General features: G+C 41.4%; 1 protein-coding gene across 1 annotated transcript in view; it reads left to right on the forward strand.

Moving 5' to 3' along the window:
* LOC109559717 (antigen WC1.1-like) overlaps nt 1-23,378 on the forward strand; it is a 120,010-nt gene that overhangs the window by 19,106 nt on the left and 77,526 nt on the right. The window contains 2 exon segments of the mRNA XM_070788667.1: nt 11,104-11,424; nt 14,015-14,335. Coding sequence (XP_070644768.1) covers nt 11,104-11,424; nt 14,015-14,335 — 642 coding nt within the window.

Genomic DNA, 23,378 nt, shown 5'->3' on the forward strand with positions numbered 1-23,378 from the left:
ATGGATGTAAGAGTTGGACTATAAAGAAAGCTGAGCGCCGAAGAATTGATGCTTTTGACCTGTGGTGTTGGAGAAGACTCTTGAGAGTCCCTTGGACTGCAAGGAGATCCAACCAGTCCATCCTAAAGGAGATCAGTCCTGGGTGTTCATTGGAAGGACTGATGCTGAGGCTGAAACTCCAATACTTTGGCCACCTGATACGAAGGGCTGACTCATTTGAAAATACCTGATTCTGGGAAAGATTGAAGGTGGGAGGAAAAGGGGACAACAGAGGATGAGATGGTTGGATGGCATCACTGACTCAATGGACATGAGTTTGAGTAAGCTCCGGGAATTGGTGATGGACAGGGAGGCATGGTGTGCTGCAGTCCATGGGGTCACAAAGCATCTGACACAACTAAGTGACTGAACTGAACTGAACTGAACTGAACTTGGACTGGTATAATCACAGAGAACTGAATTTGTGGCAAGTGCTATTCCTGGGATCTGGAGAAACTGAAAGGGGAAAACACTCTGAGTGCTGATGTCAGTGAGTGTGTATACTGGGGTAGGATAAAGCTGATGAAATCTGCAAGAGATCTGTAGCATTAGTTTCTTCGGGGGCATGATCTGCTGAATTTGTCTACAGGGCAAGACACTGTGAACTGCTACTGTTCCTGCTGTGTGACAGCTACTTCCTTATTCCAGGTCTTTATATGTGTCTCTCAGCTTTGCAGGTCTGGGTGAGATGAAACTGAAGCATCACCTTCAAGTGTTGCTCACAAGGCTGGGACCCTGGTTACTTAACCTGCTCTGGAGTTCCTGGCAAGGGGAACTCCCTTGGCATTGAATAATGCTGACTTGGGGGCGGAATGGTGCTGGCAAAATGATGAATTTTTGTTGCTAAAATTTCTTAAGAGAACTCTAGGTCATTTCAGATTGTTTCTGTTTATGGATTGCTGTGGCCAGAGCAGCAGGAAGGGATTGAAAGTAGTCAACACACAGTTTGGAAAAAAGAAACCAGAGACAAAATTAAAGTTTTAAAGATGGGACTGGGGGACTCAGGACCTTTTGGATCAAGAGCCCTGTTCCTTGGAGCCACATGAGTTTTATTTAGTGTCTTGGCAAGCAGAAAGTATCTGTTGTGCTATGATGAAGTCAGCCTCCTGTGTCCCCCATCAAGTCTCCCATATTATTGATTACTTTGAACTATCTTTGTTATTTTCTTGTACAAGGGATATCACCTACCTAAAGGTCATAGACCCACATATGCCTTGGGAAAGCATCTTAGTGTGTCCACAAGCAGCATTCTGAACTTGCACTGACCCGGCATTCCAAGGTCTACACTATGTTTTTCCTTAGCTTAGTAGAGCATGACTACTCCAACTAATCAACACAATGTACTTTTATTTGGGTCGTGCTGTATTGCTGTATTTTGCTTTTATTCTTTCCCCATGGTGATTTTCTCATGGCTTAGCCAGAGTAACAGGTGGCTGACTATTAACTCCTGCAATGGATAGATGTTTAGTTGTTGATCTTTGTTGGGGAAAATGGAAGGTTCTGTCTCCTACATCAATTTTGTGATGTCACTTTCCAGGGCTTTATTCTTTAAAAGAGTGTATTTTGAATATGTGCTGTGTTTAGTCGTTCAGTCATGCCCGACTCTTTGTGACCCCATAGACTGTAGCCCTGGAGAAGGCAATGGCACCCCACTCCAGTACTTTTGCCTGGAAATCCCATGGGCAGAGGAGCCTGGTAGGCTGCAATCCATGGGGTCGCTAAGGGTCGGACACGACCGAGTGACTTCACTTTCACTTTTCACTTTCATGAATTGCAGAAGGAAATGGCAACCCACTCCAGTGTTCTTGCCTGGAGAATCCCAGGGACGGGGGAGCCTGTTGGGCTGCCGTCTATGGGGTCACAGAGTCAGACACGACTGAAGTGACTTAGCAGTAGCAGTAGCAGCAGTACACTGTAGCCTGCCAGGCTACTCTGTCCAGGGACATTCTCCAGGCAAGAATACTAGAGTGGGTTGCCATGCCCTCCTCCAGGGGATCTTCCCAACCCAGGGATCAAACCCAGGTCTCCCACATTGCAGGCGGATTCTTTACCATCTGAGCCACCAGGGAAGCCTAAGAATACTGGAGTGGGTAGCCTATCCCTTCTCCAGGAGAACTTCCCAACCCAGGAATAAAACCAGGGTCTCCTGCATTATAGGTGGATTCTTTATCAATTGAGTTATGAATATACAGTTTTAGATTGGCAATTTTTCTTCACACTTTAAGGCTTCCATTTACTCCATATTGGCTTCTTGTGTTCTTAGGGACTTAGGTTTTAGTGTAGCTGTTTTGCAATTTGAGGTAATATATACTAAATCACTGCAGATGGTGACTGCAGCCATGAAATTAAAAGACGCTTACTCCTTGGAAGAAAAGTTATGACCAATCTAGATAGCATATTCAAAAGCAGAGACATTACTTTGCCAACAAAGGTCCGTCTAGTCAAGGCTATGGTTTTTCCAGTGGTCATGTATGGATGTGAGAGTTGGACCGTGAAGAAAGTTGAGTGCTGAAGAATTGATGCTTTTGAACTATGGTGTTGGAGAAGACTCTTGAGAGTCCCTTGGACTGCAAGGACATCCAACCAGTCCATTCTAAAGGAGATCAGCCCTGGGTGTTCTTTGGAAGGAATGATGCTAAAGCTTAAACTCCAGTACTTTGGCCACCTCATGCGAAGAGTTGACTCATTGGAAAAGACTCTGATGTTGGGAGGGATTGAGAGCAGGAGGAAAAGGGGACGACGACAGAGGATGAGATGGCTGGATGGCATCACTGACTCGATGGACGTGAGTTTGAGTGAATTCCGGGAGTTGGTGATGGACAGGGAGGCCCGGCATGCTACGATTCATGGGGTCACAAAGAGTTGGACACGACTGAGTGACTGAACTGAACTGATACTAAGTTTCTGTCTTAATATTTTTCTTACTCAATTTTCTTCTATTTCTTATCACTATAGTCAAAGTAAGCCAGGTTATAATGTCCTTATAGCCAATTTTTTCTACATGACTTGTTGTATTCATTTTGCCAATGCCTCTGTTTATCATTATTTATCAAGCAGCAGGATGTTGATGGCTCATCTTATTATTCTACCATTTCCACACAAGGCTACAGGATTTGCCTTAGTAGGAAATATATTGATCCTAAATATTTCTTTGTGGAAGTCACATTATTTGTTCTAACACTTCATGGGATAAGTCAGATCACATGGTTATGTTTCATTGCAGATAGGCAAACTATTAGTATTTCCATGTGCCTTGTTGTTATTCAGTCACTATGTCTTGTCCAACTCTTTTTGACCCTATGGACTGCAGCAAGACAGGCTTTCCTGTTCTTCACTATCTCAGTGAGTTTGCTCAAATTTATGTCCATTGAGTTGGTGGGCCATCTAACCATCTCATCCTCTGTAGTCCTTTCCCCCTCCTCTTGCCCCCAACTTTCCCAGCATCAGGGTCTTTTCCAATTATTCAGCTCTTCACTTCAGGTTGCCAAGTTATTGGAACTTCAGCTTCAGCGTCATTTCTTCCAATGAATATTCATGACTGATTTCCTTTGGGATTCATTGGTTTGATCTCTTTGTTTTCCAAGGGACTCTCAAGAGTCTTCTCTATCACCACAATTTGAAAGCATCAATTCTTTGGTGTTCAACCTTCTTTAAGGTTCAAAGCTCACATCAGTACTTTACTACTAGGAAAACCATAGCTTTGACTATATGGACCCTTGTCAGCAAAATGATGTGTCTGCTTTTTAATACACAGTCTAGGTTTGTCATGGGCCTCCCTGATGGTTCAGACAGTAAAGAATCTACGTGCAATGCAGGAGACTCAGTTTCCATCCCTGGGTTGGAGAGTCCCCCTGAAGAAGGGCATGGCAACCCACTCCAGTATGCTTGCCTGGAGAATCCCATGAACAAAGGAGCCTGGTGGACTACAGTCGATAGGGTTGCAAACAGTCAGACACAACTAAGCGACTCACATACACACTAGGTTTGTAATAGCTCTGCTTCCAAAGAGTAGACATCTTTTAATTTTGTGACTGCAGTCACTGTCTGCAGTAATTTTGGAGCCCCCAAAAGTAAAATCTTTCACTGTTTCCACTTTTCCTCCATCTATTTGCCATGAAGTGATGGGACCGGATGCCATGATCTTAGTTTTCTGAATGTTGAGTTTTCAGGCAGTTTTTCCATTGTCCTTATTAACCCTCATCATGAGGCTATTTAGTTCCTCCGTGCCATTAGAGTGGTATTATCTACATATCTGAGGTTGTTGCTATTTCTCACGGCACTCTTGATTCCAGCCTGTTAGTCAACCAGCCCAGCATTTCGCATGGTGTACTCTGTATATAAGTTAAATAAACAGTGTGGCAATATACAGCCTTGATGTACTCATTTCCCAATTTTGAACCAGTCTGTTGTTTTGTGTCCAGTTCTAACTGTTGCTTCTTTCCTGCATACAGATTTCGTGGAGATAGGTAAAGTGGTCTGATAATCCTATCTCCTTAAGGGTTTTCCATAGTTTGTTGTGATCCATACAGTCAAAAGTTTGAGCATAGTCAATGAAGTAGAAGTAAATATATGTCTGGAATTATCTTGTTTTTTCTATGATTCAATGGATGTTGGCAATTTGTCTCTGGTTCCTCTGCCTTTTCTAAATCCAGCCTGTACATATGGAAGTTCCCAGTTCATGTACTGCTGAAGCCTAGATTGAAGGATTTTGAGTATTACCTTGCTAGCATGTGAAATGAACACAATTGTATGGTAGTTTGAACATTCTTTGGCATTGCCCTTTTTTGGAATTGGAATGAAAACTGACCTGTGGCCATTGCTGAGTTTTCCAAATTTGCTGACATATTGAGGGCAGCACTTTAACAGTATCATCTTTTAGGATTTTAAATAGCTCAGCTGGAATTCCATCATCTCCATTAGCTTTGCTCATAGTAATGCTTTTAAGGTCCACTTGATTTCACACTCCAGGATGTCTGATTCTAGGTGTGTGACCACACCACCTTGGTTACCTGAGTCATGAAAACCTTTCCTGTAGATTCCTTCTGTGTATTCTTGCTCTCTCCTCTTAATCTCTTCTGCTTCTGTTAGGTCCCTGCTGTTTCTGTCCTTTATTTTGCCCATCTTTGTTTGAAATATTCCCTTAGTATCTCTGATTTTCTTGAAGAGATCTCTAGTCTGTCCCATTCTATTGTTATCCTCAATTTCTTTGCATTGATCTCTTAGGAAGGCTTTCTTATCTCTCCTTGCTATTGTCTGAAACTGCATTCAGTTGGGTATGTCTTTCCCTTTCTCCTTTGTTTTACACGTCTCTTCTGTTCTCAGCTCTTTGTAAGGCCCCCTCAGACAAACACCACCTTCTTGCATTTCTTTTTCTTGGAGGTAGTTTTGGTTACCACCTCTTTTAAGATGTTATGAACCTCTTTCCATAGTTCTTCAGGCACTCTCTCTACTAGATATAATCCCTTGAATCTATTCATCACCTCCACTGTATAATCATAAGGGATATGATTTAGGTCATACCTGAATTGTCTAGTGGTTTTGCCTACTTTCTTCAAGTCTCATTTTGCAATAAGGAGCTAACATTCTAAGTCACAGTATGCCCCAGGTCATGTTTTTGATGAGTGTATAGAGTGTCTCTGTCTTCAACTGCAAAAGTATAATCAATCTGATATTGGTATTGACCACCTGGTGATGTCCACGTATAGAATCATCACTTGTGTTGTTGGAAGAGTGACTAGAAAAAGAATTTTGAATATCACAAAACAGTAGTGGTGTTTATATCTGTGATGTGTCTCGAAATTAATTGATTTTTATATGTGTTTCCTGAGTTGTTCCACTTAAACCCTCTATGGTTAGTTTTAGTTCAGTCAGTTCAGTTCAGCCGTTCAGTCATGTCTGACTCTTTGCAACCCCATGGACTAGCTCACCAGGCCTCCCTGTCCATCACCTACTCCCGGAGTTTCCCTTGTGGTTCAGCTGGTAAAGAATCTGCCTGCAATGCGGGAGACCTGGGTTCGATCCCTGGGTTGGGAGCATCCCCTGGGGAAGGGAAAGGCTACCCACTCCAGTATTCTGGCTTGGAAAATCCCATGGACTATACAGTTCATGGGGTCGCAAAGAGTCAGACGTGACTGAGCGACTTTCACTTTCATGTCCATTGAGTCGGTGATGCCATCCAACCATCTCCTCCTCTGTCATCCCCTTCTCCTCCTGCCTTCAATCTTTCCCAGCATCAGGGTCTTTTCAAATGAATCAGCTCTTCCCATCAGGTGGCCAAAGTATTGGAGTTTCAACTTCAGCATCAGTCTTTCCAATGAAGACCCAGGACTGATCTCCTTTAGGATGGACTCGTTGGATCTCCTTGCAGTCTGAGGGACTCTCCAGAGTCTTCTCCAACACCACTGTTCAAAAACATCAACTCTTCAGTGCTCAGTTTTCTTTATAGTCCAACTCTCACATCCATACATGACCACTGGAAAAACCATAGCCTTAACTAGACAGACTTTGTTGGCAAAGTAATGTCTCTTCTTTTTAATAAGCTGTCTAGGTTGGTCATAACTTTCCTTCCAAGAAGGAAATGTCTTAATTTCATGGCTGCAGTCACCATCTGCAGCGATTTTGGGCCCCCCCCCAAAAAAAGTCTGGGTCTGTTTCCACTGTTTCCCCATCTATTTGCCACGAAGTGATGGAGCCTGATGCCATGATCTTAGTTTTCTGAATGTTGAGTTTTAAGCCAACTTTTTCACTCTCCTCCTTCACTTTCACCAAGAGGTGCTTTAGTTCTTCTTTGCTTTCTGCCATAAGGGTGATGTCATCTGCATATCTGAGATTATTGGTATTTCTCCCAGCAATCTTGATTCCAGCTTGTGCTCCATCCAGTCCAGCATTTCTCATGATGTGCACTGCATATAAGTTAAATTAGCAGGGTGACAATATACAGCCTTGACATACTCCTTTCCTAATATGGAACCGGTCTGTTGTTCCATGTCCAGTTCTAACTGTTGCTTCTTGATCTGCATATGGATTTCTCAGGAGGCAGGTCAGGTGGTTTGGTATTCTCATATCTTGAAGATGGTTAGGTATCTACCTATGGTTAGGTATCTGTCATCAATTCTGGATATTTCTCAGCCAATATTTGTTAAATATTGCATCTATTCAATTCTCTTTCCTTTATTGTATCTCTGTGTTTCTCTTCCTCTCTTCCTCTAAATATTTCAATTTAACTTATTTTAAACTTCTTTCACCATTTTCTGTCTCTATTTTTTTTTTTTTCTGTATTTTTCTTTCTTTGCTCTCTGCAGTATTTCAGGTAATTTCTTAAGAGTTTTTATTCACTTATTATTTCTGATTTTTCATGAGGGTAATCTAATACAAATGTTTTAATTTCAAGAAGTATATTTCTCATACATAGAGTTAAGCTTTAAATATTTTTCTATGCATTTTTTTAGTCTCCTGAAGATTCTTCAACAGTAAACTTTTATTTATTTTTTTTGCAAATTATTGAAATTCTTTATTTTTGATAGAATTTCTATATTTACTTACCTATATTGATTTCATTATTGTGGTGTACTTATAAAATGATTTCATTATTTTTGTGTAATTATAAAATGACTGAAAGTCTATTTTAAAATAAAAGTCTTTCTACAAAATATAAACAGCATTATCTATTTTCATTAATGCAAAAACATCTTTCTTTATATTCAATTCCTAAGCATTATAAAATGAACAAAATGTTTTAAACTTTTATTTCTTTAAGTATATGCATGTGCTCAGTTGCTCAGTCCTGTCTGACTCTGTGCAGCCCCTTGGACCATAGCCTTCCAGGCTCCTCTGTCCTTGTAATTCTCCAGGCAAGAATACTGGAGTGGGTGGCCATTCCCTTCACCAGGGGATCTTTCCGACCCAGGGATCAAACCTGAGTCTCTTGCACCACCTGCATGGCAGGCAGATTCTTTATCACTAGCACAACCTGAGAAGCCCTAAATATAGTACGTGTGGATGTTATATATCCTAGTGTGTGATATATGTGATATGAGAAGTCTCTGTCTCTGCTTCAGTAGTTTCCCTTGGTTTGTGTTAATGGACCTTGGTTTCTTTGTGCCCTGTTTTTTATTGACAATATACTGGTTATTTTATTTATTAAAAATGTGTATAGTGGTAATTGAGAGTTAAGTTGAAGGTAACTTACTAAAGAAGGAGATTCATATTTATTTTGTCGTGATTTTATGGTATTATCAATAGTGGGCCACATTCATACAAGTGCTAAAATGGATTACCTGGACAATCCAGAGATTCAAACTCTGAATCTAAATCCATGCAAGTCTATTTCAGCTGGTGTTTAGCTTATTGTGGAGAGTGCCTTCTGTTGGATTCTCATCTGCATGTGGGTTTGGGATTTGATTTTACCTCCTCACCATCAAGGGCCATAAAAACCCACACGTTTTCCTGAATGGCCTAGTATCCTTAGGGAAAACAACTTTCCCTGCTCATGTGTGCCAGTGACTTTTGATTTTACCTGCAGATTTGGCCTGACTTTTTATTCCTATCTTAGAGGTGTTTAATGCTTTTCAGATAATTTTTGGTGAATTTCTTCCACTTTCTTTTTCAATAGAAAAAATGCTCTAAATAAGCAAGCCTACCTTTATGAAGAAAATCTCCTGGAACTTATCATCGTACTGAAATCATCTATTTGTTTGTATCATCAACTAGGTAAAATGCCCATGAAGGCAGGAACATGGTTTTACCTTTTTCTGCATTTACAGCACAGGATGTGCCTTCTGAAATAATTTTACTATTAATAATAGCAGGTTTTTGTGTACATTTAGGATCCTATTTAAATCCTTTACTCTCACCTCAATGTCAGATGTCTAAGAAAATCTCTGAGTAAGCATCACAGATTGTTTCCCTGTGTTTACTGTCTCCTTTACCTCTTCCCCATGTAGCTGTATTTCCTCCCTAGAAAGAGCCTCCCCAAGTCTATGGAGAGAACTGTGTCCCTCCAAAATGTATATCTAAAAGCTCTAGCCGTAGAGTGATAGAGCATTTGGAGACAGTGTCTTTAGGAGTAACTGAGGTTAAATTAGGCCATACAAATGCGGCCTTAATCCAGTGGGAGCATTATAAGAAGAGAAGAGGCACAACTGTCTCCCTCTTCCAGGTGCCCATGCTCCAGGCATGGCCAGGGGAGCACACAGTGAGGCAGCTGTCATCAGCAAGCCAAGAGAAGAGGACTCAGAATGAGCACTACTTGGCGGCATTTGATCTTGGGCTTCTCAACCTCCAGAACTTGATAAGATAAATGCATTTTTGCTGTTTAACCAGTCAGTCTGTGGTATCTTGTTGTTGCCGCCTGCCTGAGCCAATAGGATCTTCTCCAGTTCAGCATTTCCCCAGATGTTCCCTCTGTGATGCACCACTTCTGTTTCCACAGTGAGAGCACATGGGGGCAGGGTGGAGACCTGAGCAGTGTGAATGGTGCCCCATGGACCACGTCTCCTTAGATTATGAAAAAAATTCTCATTTTCTGAATCAAATTCAAAGGTGCTTGGGATGATTAAAGGTCTCAGTAAAGTCACTTCTCAGTTTCCTACAAACAAGCAGGAGCCTGGGGCACTGACTGAGAACCTTATGTGGCAGAGAGAGGTGGTTTGGGCCCCAGTTCCAGGTGGGACCAGACAGCAGACCTGGTCACAGAGGAAGAACTCTCATCTGGATGAAGTAGTTAAGGCTCGTGTATAAACCTCCAACTTGTTCACCCCTGTCTTCTGACTCTGGAGGGAAGCCCTACATAAGTTATGTCTGTGCAAAAATTACTACTGAATTTGGCAGCTTAAGTCAGGAAATATCCAATATCTCCTACTTTGTGCAGGCCAATAATTGACATGACCTACCTGGGTCCTCTGACTCAAGATGTCTCACAAGGATGCCATCATCTGAGGGTTCAACCAGGGGTGATAATTGTCAAATGTACTTGACGGATGTTAGCAGCATTTTGGTGGACTATTGATCTGAGAGCCTCAGTCCCTGGCTGGCTGTTGGCTAGAGGCCTGTGTCCTTTCCTTGTCATGGGGTTCTCCCATAAGAAGGTAACAAAGTGGCAGCTGGCTTAATCAGAACAAGAGAGAGAGAAAGATAGATTCACCAGGGGAAACAGTCATCTTAAAGCCTAATCTCTTAAGTGACTTCTCATTACTTCTGCAAAATTTATTTGTTAGATATATGTTACTATGTCAGAGAAGGCAATGACACCCCACTCCAGTACTCTTGCCTGGAAAATCCCATGGATGGAGGAGCCTGGTAGGCTGCAGTCCAATGGGGTCGCACAGAGTCGGACACGACTGTAGTGACTTAGCAGTAGCAGCATGTTATTATGTACAATTGGGTTTGTGGGGATTACAGAAGGACGTGAACACCAGGTGACAGGAATAATGGGATACTTTAGAGGCTGTTATCACAGCCTCTATGACTGTGACCCCAATGAACTGTAACCTGCCAGCCTCCTCTGTCCATGGAATTCTCCATGCAAGAACTAGAGTAGTTGCCAGTCCCTTCTCCAGGTATTGTCCCTGACCCAGGGTTCAAATGTGGGTCTCCAGCACTGCAGGAATATTCTTTACCATCTAAGTCACCAGGGAAGCCCATGCTGGATGAGATGTTCCCTATGGATAGGGAAGAAGAGAGAGGATACCTCCCTGGATCCCAGGCCATGACCTGTAACTGAGACAGGGAAGCTGGGTCCTAGTAGCCTTGGGCACATCTATAGGGAAGGCAGCATCCAGAGTCTCTGAAGACCTGTCCTCAGTGGTGTCCCTGGAGCTGGTTCTACAGGCTCATGAGAAACACCTGGTACCCCCCTTCTTGTTCCAGGTTCAGTGATGGATTAAGCTCTAAGCTCCCAGGTTCATTGGGAGCTTAGAGTTGGCTACAGTAGGAATATTCATGCCACAGAAATCAACAAATGCTACCCACAGGGATTTTTTTCAGAGCTCAGAGTATTTATTTTTCAATTTATTTGAGCACACCATGGTCTCCTAAAATATCTCCTGTGTCCATGTCCCTCTGCAGTTCTGGAAGTGAGGCTGAAGGATGGAGCTCACCGCTGTGAGGGGAGAGTGGAAGTGAAGTACCAAGGAAAATGGGGCACGGTGAATGATCACAACTGGAGCATGGAGGCAGCAGCTGTGGTGTGCAGACAGCTGGGGTGTGGAGCTGCCATTAATGCTCCCAGAGGGGGTCATTTTGGAGCAGCGATTGGCCCCATTTGGTTTCAGTATATTTACTGCAATGGGACAGAATCATTGATCATGGAGTGTAATTATCCTACGCTTAAAGATCGTCATCCTGAGGGCCTTTCCCATGACCAGGATGCTGGAGCAGTCTGTTCAGGTAAGTCCTGTCTGGTCTAGGACGGGATCTCCAGCAGGAAAGGCTTCAGTCTCTTTCTGGGAATAGCACAAGAATATGGATCACAGCCTTTAGTACATTCTTGGATGAAGACTCCATTCACACAGTGATTCCTTGAACATTAAGTGCTCAAAGGATCATAAGGACTTGCTTGGTCCTGGAGAAAAAGTTTCCAGACCCATAGTCCCTGGTCCCTCCACTCTCAGTGATGTGTCATAGGGAGCAGGAGGGTGAGCTCAAATGTTTCATACACGTGCAGCTTCTGGGTTGGACCTCTATGAATTAGGTTCTTGATGGTAGCTTGTTGTATTCTTTTATGAGATGATCAGACAAGTGTGGTTATAAGAGGGGATAGAAGAGAGGTGCAGGATAATATAGTTTATTATACTCACAGTTCCTAGACAGTATTATCATGTGGATACATGGGGAAGGTGCAAACAGAACAGGCTCAGTGACATAGCAGTGACACAAAACAGAGAGTGAAAACCCATGGAGATGTGACAATACTTGGACTTAGGGTGTAATTACACTATGAAAAGTTGTGAGGGCATTTCTTGGGTGCATTAGAAGGTCACTTGGTCAGAAGGGGTATTGTCAGGGGATACTCTCATTACACTGGTGAGGCTGAAGGAAAATGTGAAGTTTGACAGTTACAACACAGAAGATGGAGCAAAAGTAAGGGTAGTGAGGTTAAGAGAACTTGAAACATAATGAGGACTCAATCCTGTCTAAATGCATTTGAAATGAGCCAAGTTAGAAACTAGAATGTGATTGGGTGGCACAACTTTTGCCAGAGATGTTCCTAGTTGTTATCAGAGTGTTTGATGAATTGCCCAGCACATTAATCCAATCAGAATAGCTGGAATTGAGGAGGAAATGATCAGATATCTCAGCAAGTTCCCTAATTGAGGTAGTTGGTTTTAAAAAAAAAAGACCATGCCGGATCTGGGATGGTGGGACAGAGGAGCCCTGAGGACACCTGCAGTAGGTCCTTAGCTGCCACAATCAGCTCCTGGGTGTGATGCTGGGAAAGATTATTGGAAAACTGATCTTCTCAACCTTCAGAACTCTGATATGATACAAGAATGTCTGTTCTTTAATCAGCCAGTCTGTGGTATTTTGTGGTATGTGCCAGCCTGAACCTTCTAACACATCAGGATTTTCCCCTGTTCAGAACTTCTCCAGATGGTTCATCTTTGATTCACAACACCTGTTTCCAGGCTGAAGCAAATGGGGCCTGAATGTAGACCTGAGCAATGTGAGTGGTGCCCCAGAGACCATGTTTCATTAAATTGTAAGAAAGATTCTCATTCTCTGACCAAAATTCAAAGCTAGAGGAGCTGATTCAAGGTCACAGCAAACTCACTTCTCAGTTCCTGAAAGGAAAGCAGGAACCTGGGACGCTGGGTGAGAACCTGATGTGCCAGAGAGAGGTGGTTTGGGTCCCAGTTACATATGGGACCAGACAGCAGACCTGGTCACACAGGAAGAAGTCTCATCTGGATGAAGCCATGAAGGCTCACAAACCTCCAGCTTGTTCACCCCTGTCTTCTGACTCTGGAGGGAAACCCTAAATTAGTTATGTTGTGCAACAGCAACAAATTACTGCTGAACTTGGCAGCTTAATGCAGCAAAAACCTAGTATCTCACACTTTCTGTGGGGCAGGAATGGACGTGACTTACCTGGGTCCTCTGACTCAGGATGTCTACATGGATGCAACCATCTGAAGGTTCAACCTGCGGTGGATACTGTCCAAACATACTCACCTGGATGTTGAAAAATTTCAGTACTTGGTGGACTACTGAGATGAGAGCCTCAGTCTCCAGGTGGCTGTTTGCTGGATACCTGGCTCCATTCTTTGTCACACGTGTCTCTCCAAAGTAGGTCAAAACATAATAGCTAGTTTCATCAGAGCAAGAGTGACAGCAAGATAGATAAACAAGGGAAAAACTACTACTACTCATCTTGAAATGTAATCTCTTCAGTGATATCTCATCATATTTGCCAAATTCCATTTTTTTAGATGGACATTACTATGTACATTTGAGTGTGCGGTTACACAAGGACATGAACACCAGGCAACAGGTATAATTGGGACACTTCAGAGCCTGTTACCACAGCCCTCTGTTCCTAAGTTTAATGAGATGCTCCCAGGGGACAGAGAAGGAGAGGGAGGATTCCCCTCTGGATCCGGGGCCACGAGCTGTAACTGAGATGGAGAAGCTGGGCCCTAGTAGTCTGGGGCACATCTACAGGGAGGGCAGCATCCAGAGTCTCTGAAGGCCTGTCCTTGGTGGTGTCCCTCGAGCTAGTTTTACAGGCTCGTGAGTAATACCTGGTGCTGCCCTTCCAGCTCCAGGCTCAGTGATGGCACATTGTGAGCTTAGAGTTGGCTGTGGTGGGAATATTTATGTCACAGATAAAGAAATGTTATTCACAGGGATTTGAATAACTTCCCCAGCTTTCCCATCTCAGTTTTCAGAATTCAGGGTTTTTTTTAGTACTTACCAGTATACTGTTCATGATCTTCTAAAATCTCTCCTGTGTCCTGCATCTGTGTCTCTCTTGCAGATCTGGAGGTGAGGTTGAAGGATGGAGCCCACCGCTGTGAGGGGAGAGTGGAAGTGAAGTACCAAGGAGAATGGGGCACAATGAATGATCACAGCTGGAGCTTGGAGGAGGCAGCTGTGGTGTGCAGACAGCTGGAGTGTGGAGCTGCCATTAATGCTTCCAGAGGGGCTCATTTTGGACCTGGGATTGGCCCCATTTGGTTTCATTATACTTACTGCAATGGGCAAGAGTCAGTGATTATGGCCTGTACTTACCCTGTTCTTAAAGACTATCGTCCTGAGGGCCTTTCCCATGATGGGGATGCTGGAGTAGTCTGTTCAGGTAAGTCCTGTCGGTCTGGGAAGGGATCCACATTAAGAAATGCTTCAGTTTCTTTCCAGAGTGTCTCTGAGATATGGATTACAGCCTTTAGAACATACTTGTGTGAAGTCTCCAATACCGCAGTGATTTCTTAAACATCAGGTCCTCAAAGGAACATAAGGACTTCCTTGGCTCTGGAGAGAAAGGCTCCAGACCCACAGTAACTTGCCCCTCCAGTCCTTGTGATGTGTTTAGGAGGCAGGGTGGTGAGTTCAAATGTTTCATGCAGGTGCAACCTCCAGGTTGGATCTATATGAATTAGGTTTATCAAAAAAGGTAGCTTTTGTATTCTTTCATATGATGGCCAGACAAGTGCAGCTGTAAGAAGGGATACAAGAGAGGTGCAGGCAAACAAAGTTTATAATTTTCACAGATCCTCAGTCAGTTCAGTCCCTCAGTCGTGTCTGACTCTGCGATTCCATGAATCGCAGCACGCCAGGCCTCCCTGTCCATCACCAACTCCCGGAGTTCACTCAGGCTCACTTCCATAGAGTCAGTGATGCCATCCAGCCATCTCATCCTCTGTCATCCCCTTCTCCTCCTGCTCCCAATCCCTTCAAGCATCAGAGCCTTTTCGAATGAGTCAACTCTTCGCATGAGGTGGCCAAAGTACTGGAGTTTCAGCTTTAGCATCATTCCTTCCAAAGAAATCCCAGGGCTGATCTCCTTCAGAATGGACTGGTTGGATCTCCTTGCAGTTCATCAGGTGGGTAATGAGGGGCATAACAATACAGCAGGATCAACCTACCAGTGATGACCAACAGGAGGGAGTGGATACCCATGAACAAGTGACAATACTGGGGGTCAGTGAGGAGTTACACAAGGAAAATGCCTGAAGGGATTTCACTGTGTGCTTGAATGTCACTAGGTCACAGTCAGGGCAGGCAAGAAGGGGAGTTTGTTGCAGGGGATAGTCTAACCATACTGGTGTACCTGCTCACCTGGATGGGGAGCTCACATCCTATTTGCAGGGATGTTGAGGCTGCAGGAAAACCTGAAGTTTGAAAATTACAACACAGAGAATGAAGCAAAACTAAGGGCAGTGAGGATAAGACAATTTGAAGTGATACATAATATGCATTCAATCCTGTCAATGTGTGTTTAACCTGCTACTGCTGCTGCTAAGTCGCTTCAGTTGTGTCTGACTCTGTGCGACCCCATAGACAGCAGCCCACCAGGCTCCCCCGTCCCTGGGATTCTCCAGGCAAGAATATTGGAGTGGGTTGCCATTTCCTTCTCCAATGCATGAAAGTGAAAAGTGAAAGTGAAGTCGCCCAGTCATGTCCGACTCTTCGCGACCCCATGGACTGCAGCCTACCAGGCTCCTCCTTCCATGGGATTTTCCAGGCAAGAGCACTGGAGTGGGTTAGCATTGCCTTCTCCGTGTTTAACCTGAGCCAAAGTTAAAACAAGAATGTGATTGGGTGGTCACAGTGTTTTCCAGAGATGTTCCCAATTGTTATTAGAACATGTGATGAATTTTCCAGGACATAATCCCCACCACAATGGCTGGAATTGAGGAAAATATTATCAGATATCACAGCAAAGTCCCTAATAGAGGTGGTTGGATCTCAGGAAAGGATCTTCCCAGCTGCTGAGGTGGTGGGACAGGGGAGGTCTGAGAACATGTGCAGTAGGTTCTTAGCAGGCACAGCCAATCAGCTGTCTGTGTTTTGTTGGGCAAGATCATTGGAAAAGTGATCTTTTCCAATCTCACCTTTAGTGGATCTTTGCTGATACTCTTGAGTCCACTAAGAAAATTTTTTTCTTTTAAAACTTTTATGGATGTATGACTGACACACAAAAGTGTAAATAACTAATATTTACAACTTTATGAGTTTGGAGATCAGTATACATCTCTGAAACCATTACAACAATCTATGCCACAAACCTGTTCAAGCATTTTCTTTCATTCTTCTTATTAGAGTACTATCAAAAAAGATTATTTTCAAAGAGCATTTTATTTCAACTAGGAATTTTTGGTTTAAGAAAACTTATTTTTTGGCATTTCAAATATCTGCCCTTATTGTCACAATGTCATAATCATGGTTCCAACTGCAGATAGACTGTGGAAGCATTACAGGAGGCTGTGCCTCGTTTTGATAAATAAGCAAGTGAATAAAAATGGATAGAGCTGTTGAAAATTTGAACTATATTGGAGTTTATAATGTTACAATTTTAAGAAAATTTATGTTTTCATATTAATTACAGTTAAGATATGCTTTAAAATATAATAACTCGAGAGTGCTCTGACATTTAAATACTGATTGTGGATTGTACTCCCTGAGCACATTGCTCTAACTTAGGCTCTCATTTTTATACAGTGTTCCAGTTTCTATTAATCTTTTTTTTTTAATGAATTAATTTATTTTTATTGGAGGCTAACTACTTTACAATATTGTAGTGGTTTTTGCCATACACTGACATGAATCAGCCATGGGTATACATATATTCCCCATCCTGAACCCCCCTCCCACCTCCTTCCCCATCCCATCCCTCAGGGTCATCCCAGTGCACCAGCCCTGAGCACCCTGTCTCATGCATCGAACCTGGACTGGTGATTTATTTCACATATGGTAATATATATGTTTCAATGCTATTCTCTCAAATCATCCCACCCTCACCTTCTCCCACAGAGTCCAAAAGTCTGTTCTTTACATCTGTATCTCTTTTGCTATCTCGCATATAGAATCATCATGACCATCTTTTGAAATTCCATATGTATGCCTTAATATACTGTATTGGTGTTTTTCTTTCTGACTTACTTCACTCTGTATAAGAAGCTCCAGTTTTGTCCACCTCATTAGAACTGATTCAAATGCATTTTTTTTTTTTAATAGCTGAGTAACGTTCTATTGAGAAATCTGTGTGCAGGTCAGGAAGCAACAGTTAGAACTGGACACGGAACAATAGTCTGTTTCCAAATAGGAAAAGGAGTACGTCAAAGCTGTATATTGTTACCCTGCTTATTTAACTTATATGCATAGTACATCATGAGAAATGCTGGGCTGGAAGAAGCACAAGCTGGAATCAAGATTGCCAGGAGAAATATCAATAACCTCAGATATGCAGATGACACCACCCTTATGGCAGAAAGTGAAGAAGAACTAAAGATCCTCTTGATGAAAGTGAAAGAGGAGAGTGAAAAATTTGGCTTAAAGCTCAACATTCAGAAAACTAAGATCATGGCATCTGGTCCCATCACTTCATGGGAAATAGATGGGGAAACAGTGGCTGACTTTATTTTTGGGGGGCTCCAAAATCATTGAAGATGGTGACTGAAGCCATGAAATTAAAAGTCACTTACTACATTTCTCCAAAGACAAAATACAGATGGCTAACAAACACATGAAAAGATGCTCAACATCACTCATTATCAGAGAAATGCAAATCAAAACCACTATAAGGTACCATTTCATGACAGTCAGAATGGCTGTGATCCAAAAGTTTACAAGCAATAAATGCTGGAGAGGGTGTGGAGAAAAGGGAACCCTCTTACACTGTTGGTGGGAATGCAAATTAGTACAGCCACTATGGAGAACAGTGTGGAGATTCCTTAAAAAACTGGAAATAGAACTGCCTTATGATCCAGCAATCCCACTGCTGGGCATACACACGGAGGAAACCAGAATTGAAATAGACACGTGTACCCTAATGTTCATTGCAGCATTGTCTATAATAGCCATGACATGGAAGCAACCTAGATGTCTATCAGCAGATGAATGGATAAGAAAGCTGTGGTACATATACACAATGGAGTATTACTCAGCCATTAAAAAGAATACATTTGAATTGGTTCTAATGAGGTAGATGAAACTGGAGCCTATTATACAGAGTGAAGTAAGCCAGAAAGAAAAACACCAATACAGTATACTAACGCATATATATGGAATTTAGAAAGATGGTAACAATAACCCTGTATGCTGCTGCTGCTGCTAAGTTGCTTCAGTCGTGTCTGACTCTGTGCGACCCTGTATACGAGACAGCGAAAGAGGCACTGATGTACAGAACAGTCTTTTGGACTCTGTGGGAGAGGAAGAGGGTGGGATGATTTGGGAGAATGGCATTGGAACATGTATAATATCATATATGAAACGAGTCTCCAGTCCGGGTTTGATGCACGATACTGGATGCTTGGGGCTGGTGCACTGAGACGACCCAGAAGGATGGTACAGGGAGGGAGGAGGGAGGAGGGTTCAGGATGGGGGACACGTGTATACCTGTGGTGGATTCATGTTGATATATGGCAAAACCAACACAGTATTGTAAAGTTAAAAAATAAAATAAAATAAATTAAATTAAAAAATAAATAAAAGACACTTACTCCTTGGGAGGAAAGTTACGACTAACCTAGACAGCTTATTAAAATGCAGATGCGTCACTTTGTCAACAAATGTCCATCTAGTCAAGGCTATGGTTTTTCCAGTGGTCATGTATGGATGTGAGAGTTGGACCGTGAAGAAAGCTGAGCGCCAAAGAATTGATGCTTTTGAACTGTGGTGTTGGAGAAGACTCTTGAGAGTCCCTTGGACTGCAAGGAGATCCAACCAGTCCATCCTAAAGGAGATCAGTCCTGGGTGTTCATTGGAAGGACTGATGCTGAAGCTGAAACTCCAATACTTTGGCCACCCTGATACGAAGAGCCGACTCACTTTAAAAGACCCTGATGCTGGGAGAGATTGAAGGCAGGAGGAGAAGGGGATGACAGAGGATGAGATGGTTGGATGGCATCACCGACTCAATGGGCATGAGTTTGGGTAAACTCTGGGAATTGGTGATGGACAGGGAGGCCTGGCATGCTGCGCTTCATAGGGTCGCAAAGAGTTGGACACGACTGAGCGACTGAGCTAAACTGAACTGAACTGATTCCATTGTGTATATGTACCACAGCTTTCTTATCCATTCATCTGCCGATGGACATCTAGGATGTTTCCATGTCTTAGCTATTGTAATCAGTGCTGCAATGAACATTGGGGTACATGTGTCTCTTTCTATTCTGGTTTCCTCTGTGTGTGTTCTCAGCAGAGGAATTGCATGATCATATAGCAGTTCTATTTCCAGCTTTTAAGGAATCTCCACACTGTTCTCCATAGTGGCTGTACTAGTTTGCATTCCCACCAACAGTGTAAGAGGGTTCCCTTTTCTCCACACCCTCTCCAGCATCTCTTTTTTGCAGACTTTTTGATAGCAGCCATTCTGACAAGTGTAAGATGGTACCTCGTTGTAGTTTTGATTTGCATTTCCCTGATAATGAGTGATGTCGAGCATCTTTTCATGTGTTTGTTAGCCATCTATATGTCTTCTTTGGATAAATGTCTGTTTAGTTCTTTGGCCCAATTTTTGATTGGGTGGCTTATTTTTCTGGAATTGCACTGCAGAAGCTGCTTGTATATTTTTGAGATTAATTCTTTGTCAGTTGCTTCATTTGCTATTATTTTCTCCTATTCTGAAGGCTGTATTTTCACCTTGCTTATAGTTTCCTTCGTTGTGAAAAAGCTTTTAAGTTTAATTAGGTCCCATTTGTTTATTTTTTATTTTATTTCCATTACTCTGGGAGGTGGGTCATAGAGGATCCTGCTGTGATTTATGTTGGAGACTGTTTTGCCAATGTTTTCCTCTAGAAGTTTTATAGTTTCTGGTCTTACATTTAGATCTTTAATCCATTTTGAGTTTATTTTTGTGTATGGTGTTAGAAAGTGTTCTAGTTTCATTCTTTTACAAGTGGTTGACCAGTTTTTCCAGCACCACTTGTTAAAGAGATTTTCTTTTCTCCATTGTATATTCTTACCTCCTTTGTCAAAGAAGGTGTCCATAGGTGCATGGATTTATCTCTGGGATTTCTATTTTGTTCCATTGATCTATATTTCTGTCTTTGTGCCAGTACCATACTATCTTGATGACTATAGCTTTGTAGTATAGCCTGAAGTCAGGCAGGTTGATTCCTCCAGTTCCATTCTTCTTTCTCAAGATTGCCTTGTCTATTCAAGGTTTTTTGTATTTCTATACAAATTGTGAAATTATTTGTTCTAGCTCTGTGAAAAATACCACTGGTAGCTTGATAGGGATTGCATTGAATCTATAAATTGCTTTGGGTAGTATACTGATTTTCACTATATTGATTCTTCCAATCCATGAACATGGTATATTTCTCCATCTATTTGTGTCATCTCTGATTTCTTTCATCAGTATTTTATAATTTTCTATATATAGGTCTTTTGTTTATTTGGGTAGATTTATTCCTAACTATTTCATCCTTTTCATTGCAATGGTGAATGGAATTGTTTCCTTAATTTCTTTTTCTGTTTTCTCATTGTTAGTGTAGAGGAATGCAAGGGATTTCTGTGTGTTAATTTTATATCCTGCAACTTTACTATATTAATTGTTTAGCTCTAGTAATTTTCTGGTGTTGTCTTTAGGGTTTTCTATGTAGAGGATCACGTCATCTGCAAACAGTGAGAGTTTTACTTCTTCTTTTCCAATCTGGGTTGATTTTATTTCTTTTTCTTCTCTGATTGCTGTGGCTAAAACTTCCAAAACTATGTTGAATAGTAGTGGTGAGAGTGGACACCCTTGTCTTATTCCTAACTTTAGGGAAAAGGCTTTCAACTTTTCACCATTGAGAATAATGTTTGCTGTGGGTTTATCATATGTGGCTTTTATTATGTTGAGGTATGTTCCTTCTATACCTGCTTTCTGGAGGGTTTTTTTGTTTTTTTGTTTTTTGTTTTTGTTTTTTTAATCATAAATGGATGTTGAATTTTTTCAAAGGCTCTCTCTTCATCTATTGAGATACTCACATGATTTTTATCTTTCAATTAGTTAATGTGGTGTATCACATTGATTGATTTGTGACTATTGAAGAATCCTTGTATCCCTGGGATAAAACCCACTTGGTCATGATGTATGACCTTTTTAATATGTTGTTGGATTCTGTTTGCTAGAATTTTGTTAAAGATTTTTTGCATCTATGTTCAGCAGTGATATTGTCCTATAGTTTTCTCTTTTTTGTGGCATCTTTGTCTAGTTTTGGTATTAGGGTGATGGTGGCCTCATAGAATGAGTTTGGAAGTCTACCTTCCTCTGCAATTTTATGGAAGAGTTTGAGTGGGATAGATGTTAGCTCTTCTCTAAATTCTTGGTAGAATTCATCTGTGAAGCCATCTGATCCTGAGCTTTTATTTTTGGAAGATTTTTTTATCACAGTTTTGATTTCCATGCTTGTGATGGGTCTGTTAAAATTTTCTATTTGTTCCTGGTTCAGTTTTGAAAAGTTACACTTTTCTAAGAATTTGTCCATTTCTTCCAAGTTGGCATATAGTTGTTGATAGTAGTCTTTTTATTGGCATATAGTTGCTGATAGTAGTCTCTGATGATCCTTTGTATTTCTATTTTGTCTGCTGTGATTTCTCTATTTTCATTTCTAATTTTGTTGACTTGATTCTTCTCCCTTTTTTCCTTGATGAGTCTGGCTAATGGTTTGTCTATTTTATTTATCTTCTCAAAGAACCAGCTTTTAGTTTTGTTGATTTTTGCTACAGTCTCCTTTGTTTCTTTTTCATTTATTTCTGCCCTAATTTTTATGATTTTTTTCCTTCTACTAACCCTGAGGTTTTTCATTTCTTCTTTTTCTAGTTGCTTTAGGTGTAAAGTTAGTTTCTTTATTTGATTTTTCTCTTGTTTCTTGAGGTAAGCTTGTATTGCTATGAACCTTCCACTTAGCACTGCTTTTACTGAATCTCATAGGTTTTGGGTTGTTGTGTTTTCATTTTCTGTGCATATTTTGATATCTTTTTTGATTTCTTCTGTGATTTCTTGGTTATTCAGAAGCATGTTGTTTAGCCTCCATATGTTTGTATTTGTAATAGTTTTTTTTTTTTTTTTCCCTGAAGTTGACATCTAATCTTACCGCATTGTGATCAGAAAAGATCATAGGAATGATTTCATTTTTTTTGTATTTACCAAGGCTACATGGCAGCAGCAGCAGCAGATTTATGGCACAGGATGTGATCTATCCTGGAGAAGGTTCTGTGTGCACTTGAGAAAAAGGTGAAATTCATTGTTTTGTGGTGAAATGTCCTATAGATATCAGTTAGGTCTAAATGGTCAACTGCATCATTTAAAGTTTGTATTTCTTTGCTAATTTTCTGTCTAGTTGATCTATCAATAGGTGTGAGTGGAGTATTAAAATCTCCCACTATTATTGTGTTACTGTTAATTTCCCCTTTCAAACTCGTTAGCATTTGCCTTACATATTGCAGTGTTCCTATGTTGGGTGCATATATATTTATAATTGTTATATATTCTTGGATTGATCCTTTGCTCATTATACAGTGTCCTTATTTGTCTCTTTTCACAGCCTTTATTTCAAAGTCTATTTTATCTGATATGAGTATTGCTACTCTTGCTTTCTTTTGGTCTCCATTTGTGTGAAATATCTTTTTCCAGCCCTTTACTTTCAGTCTGTATGTGTCCCTTGTTTTGAGGTGGGTCTCTTTTAGACAGCATGTATAGGGATCTTATTTTGTATCCATTCAGCCAGGCTTTGTCTTTTGGTTGGGGCATTCAACCATTTACATTCAAGGTAATTATTGATAAGTATGATCTCATTGCCATTTATTTTGCTGTTTTAGATTAGAGTTTATAAACCTTTTCTTTGTTTCCTGTCTAGAGACGATCCTTTGGCATTTGTTGAAGACCTGGTTTGGTGGTGCTGAATTCTCTGAGCTTTTCCTTGTCTGTAAAGCTTTTGATTTCTCCTGAATATTTGAATGAGATCTTTGCTGGGTATAGTAATCTGGGTTGTAGATTTTTCTCTCTCATCACTTAAAGTATGTCCTGCCATTCCTTTCTGGCCTGAAGAGTTTCTATTGAAAGATCAGCTGTTATCCTTATGGGAATCCCCTTGTGTGTTATTTGTTGCTTTTCCCTTGTTGCTTTTAATACTTGCTCTTTGTGTTTGACTTTGTTAATTTGATTAATACGTGACTTGGGGTGTTTTGCCTTG

Source organism: Bos indicus, chromosome 5, assembly GCF_029378745.1.
Source record: "Bos indicus isolate NIAB-ARS_2022 breed Sahiwal x Tharparkar chromosome 5, NIAB-ARS_B.indTharparkar_mat_pri_1.0, whole genome shotgun sequence".
In the NCBI taxonomy this organism is placed as follows: domain Eukaryota; kingdom Metazoa; phylum Chordata; class Mammalia; order Artiodactyla; family Bovidae; genus Bos; species Bos indicus.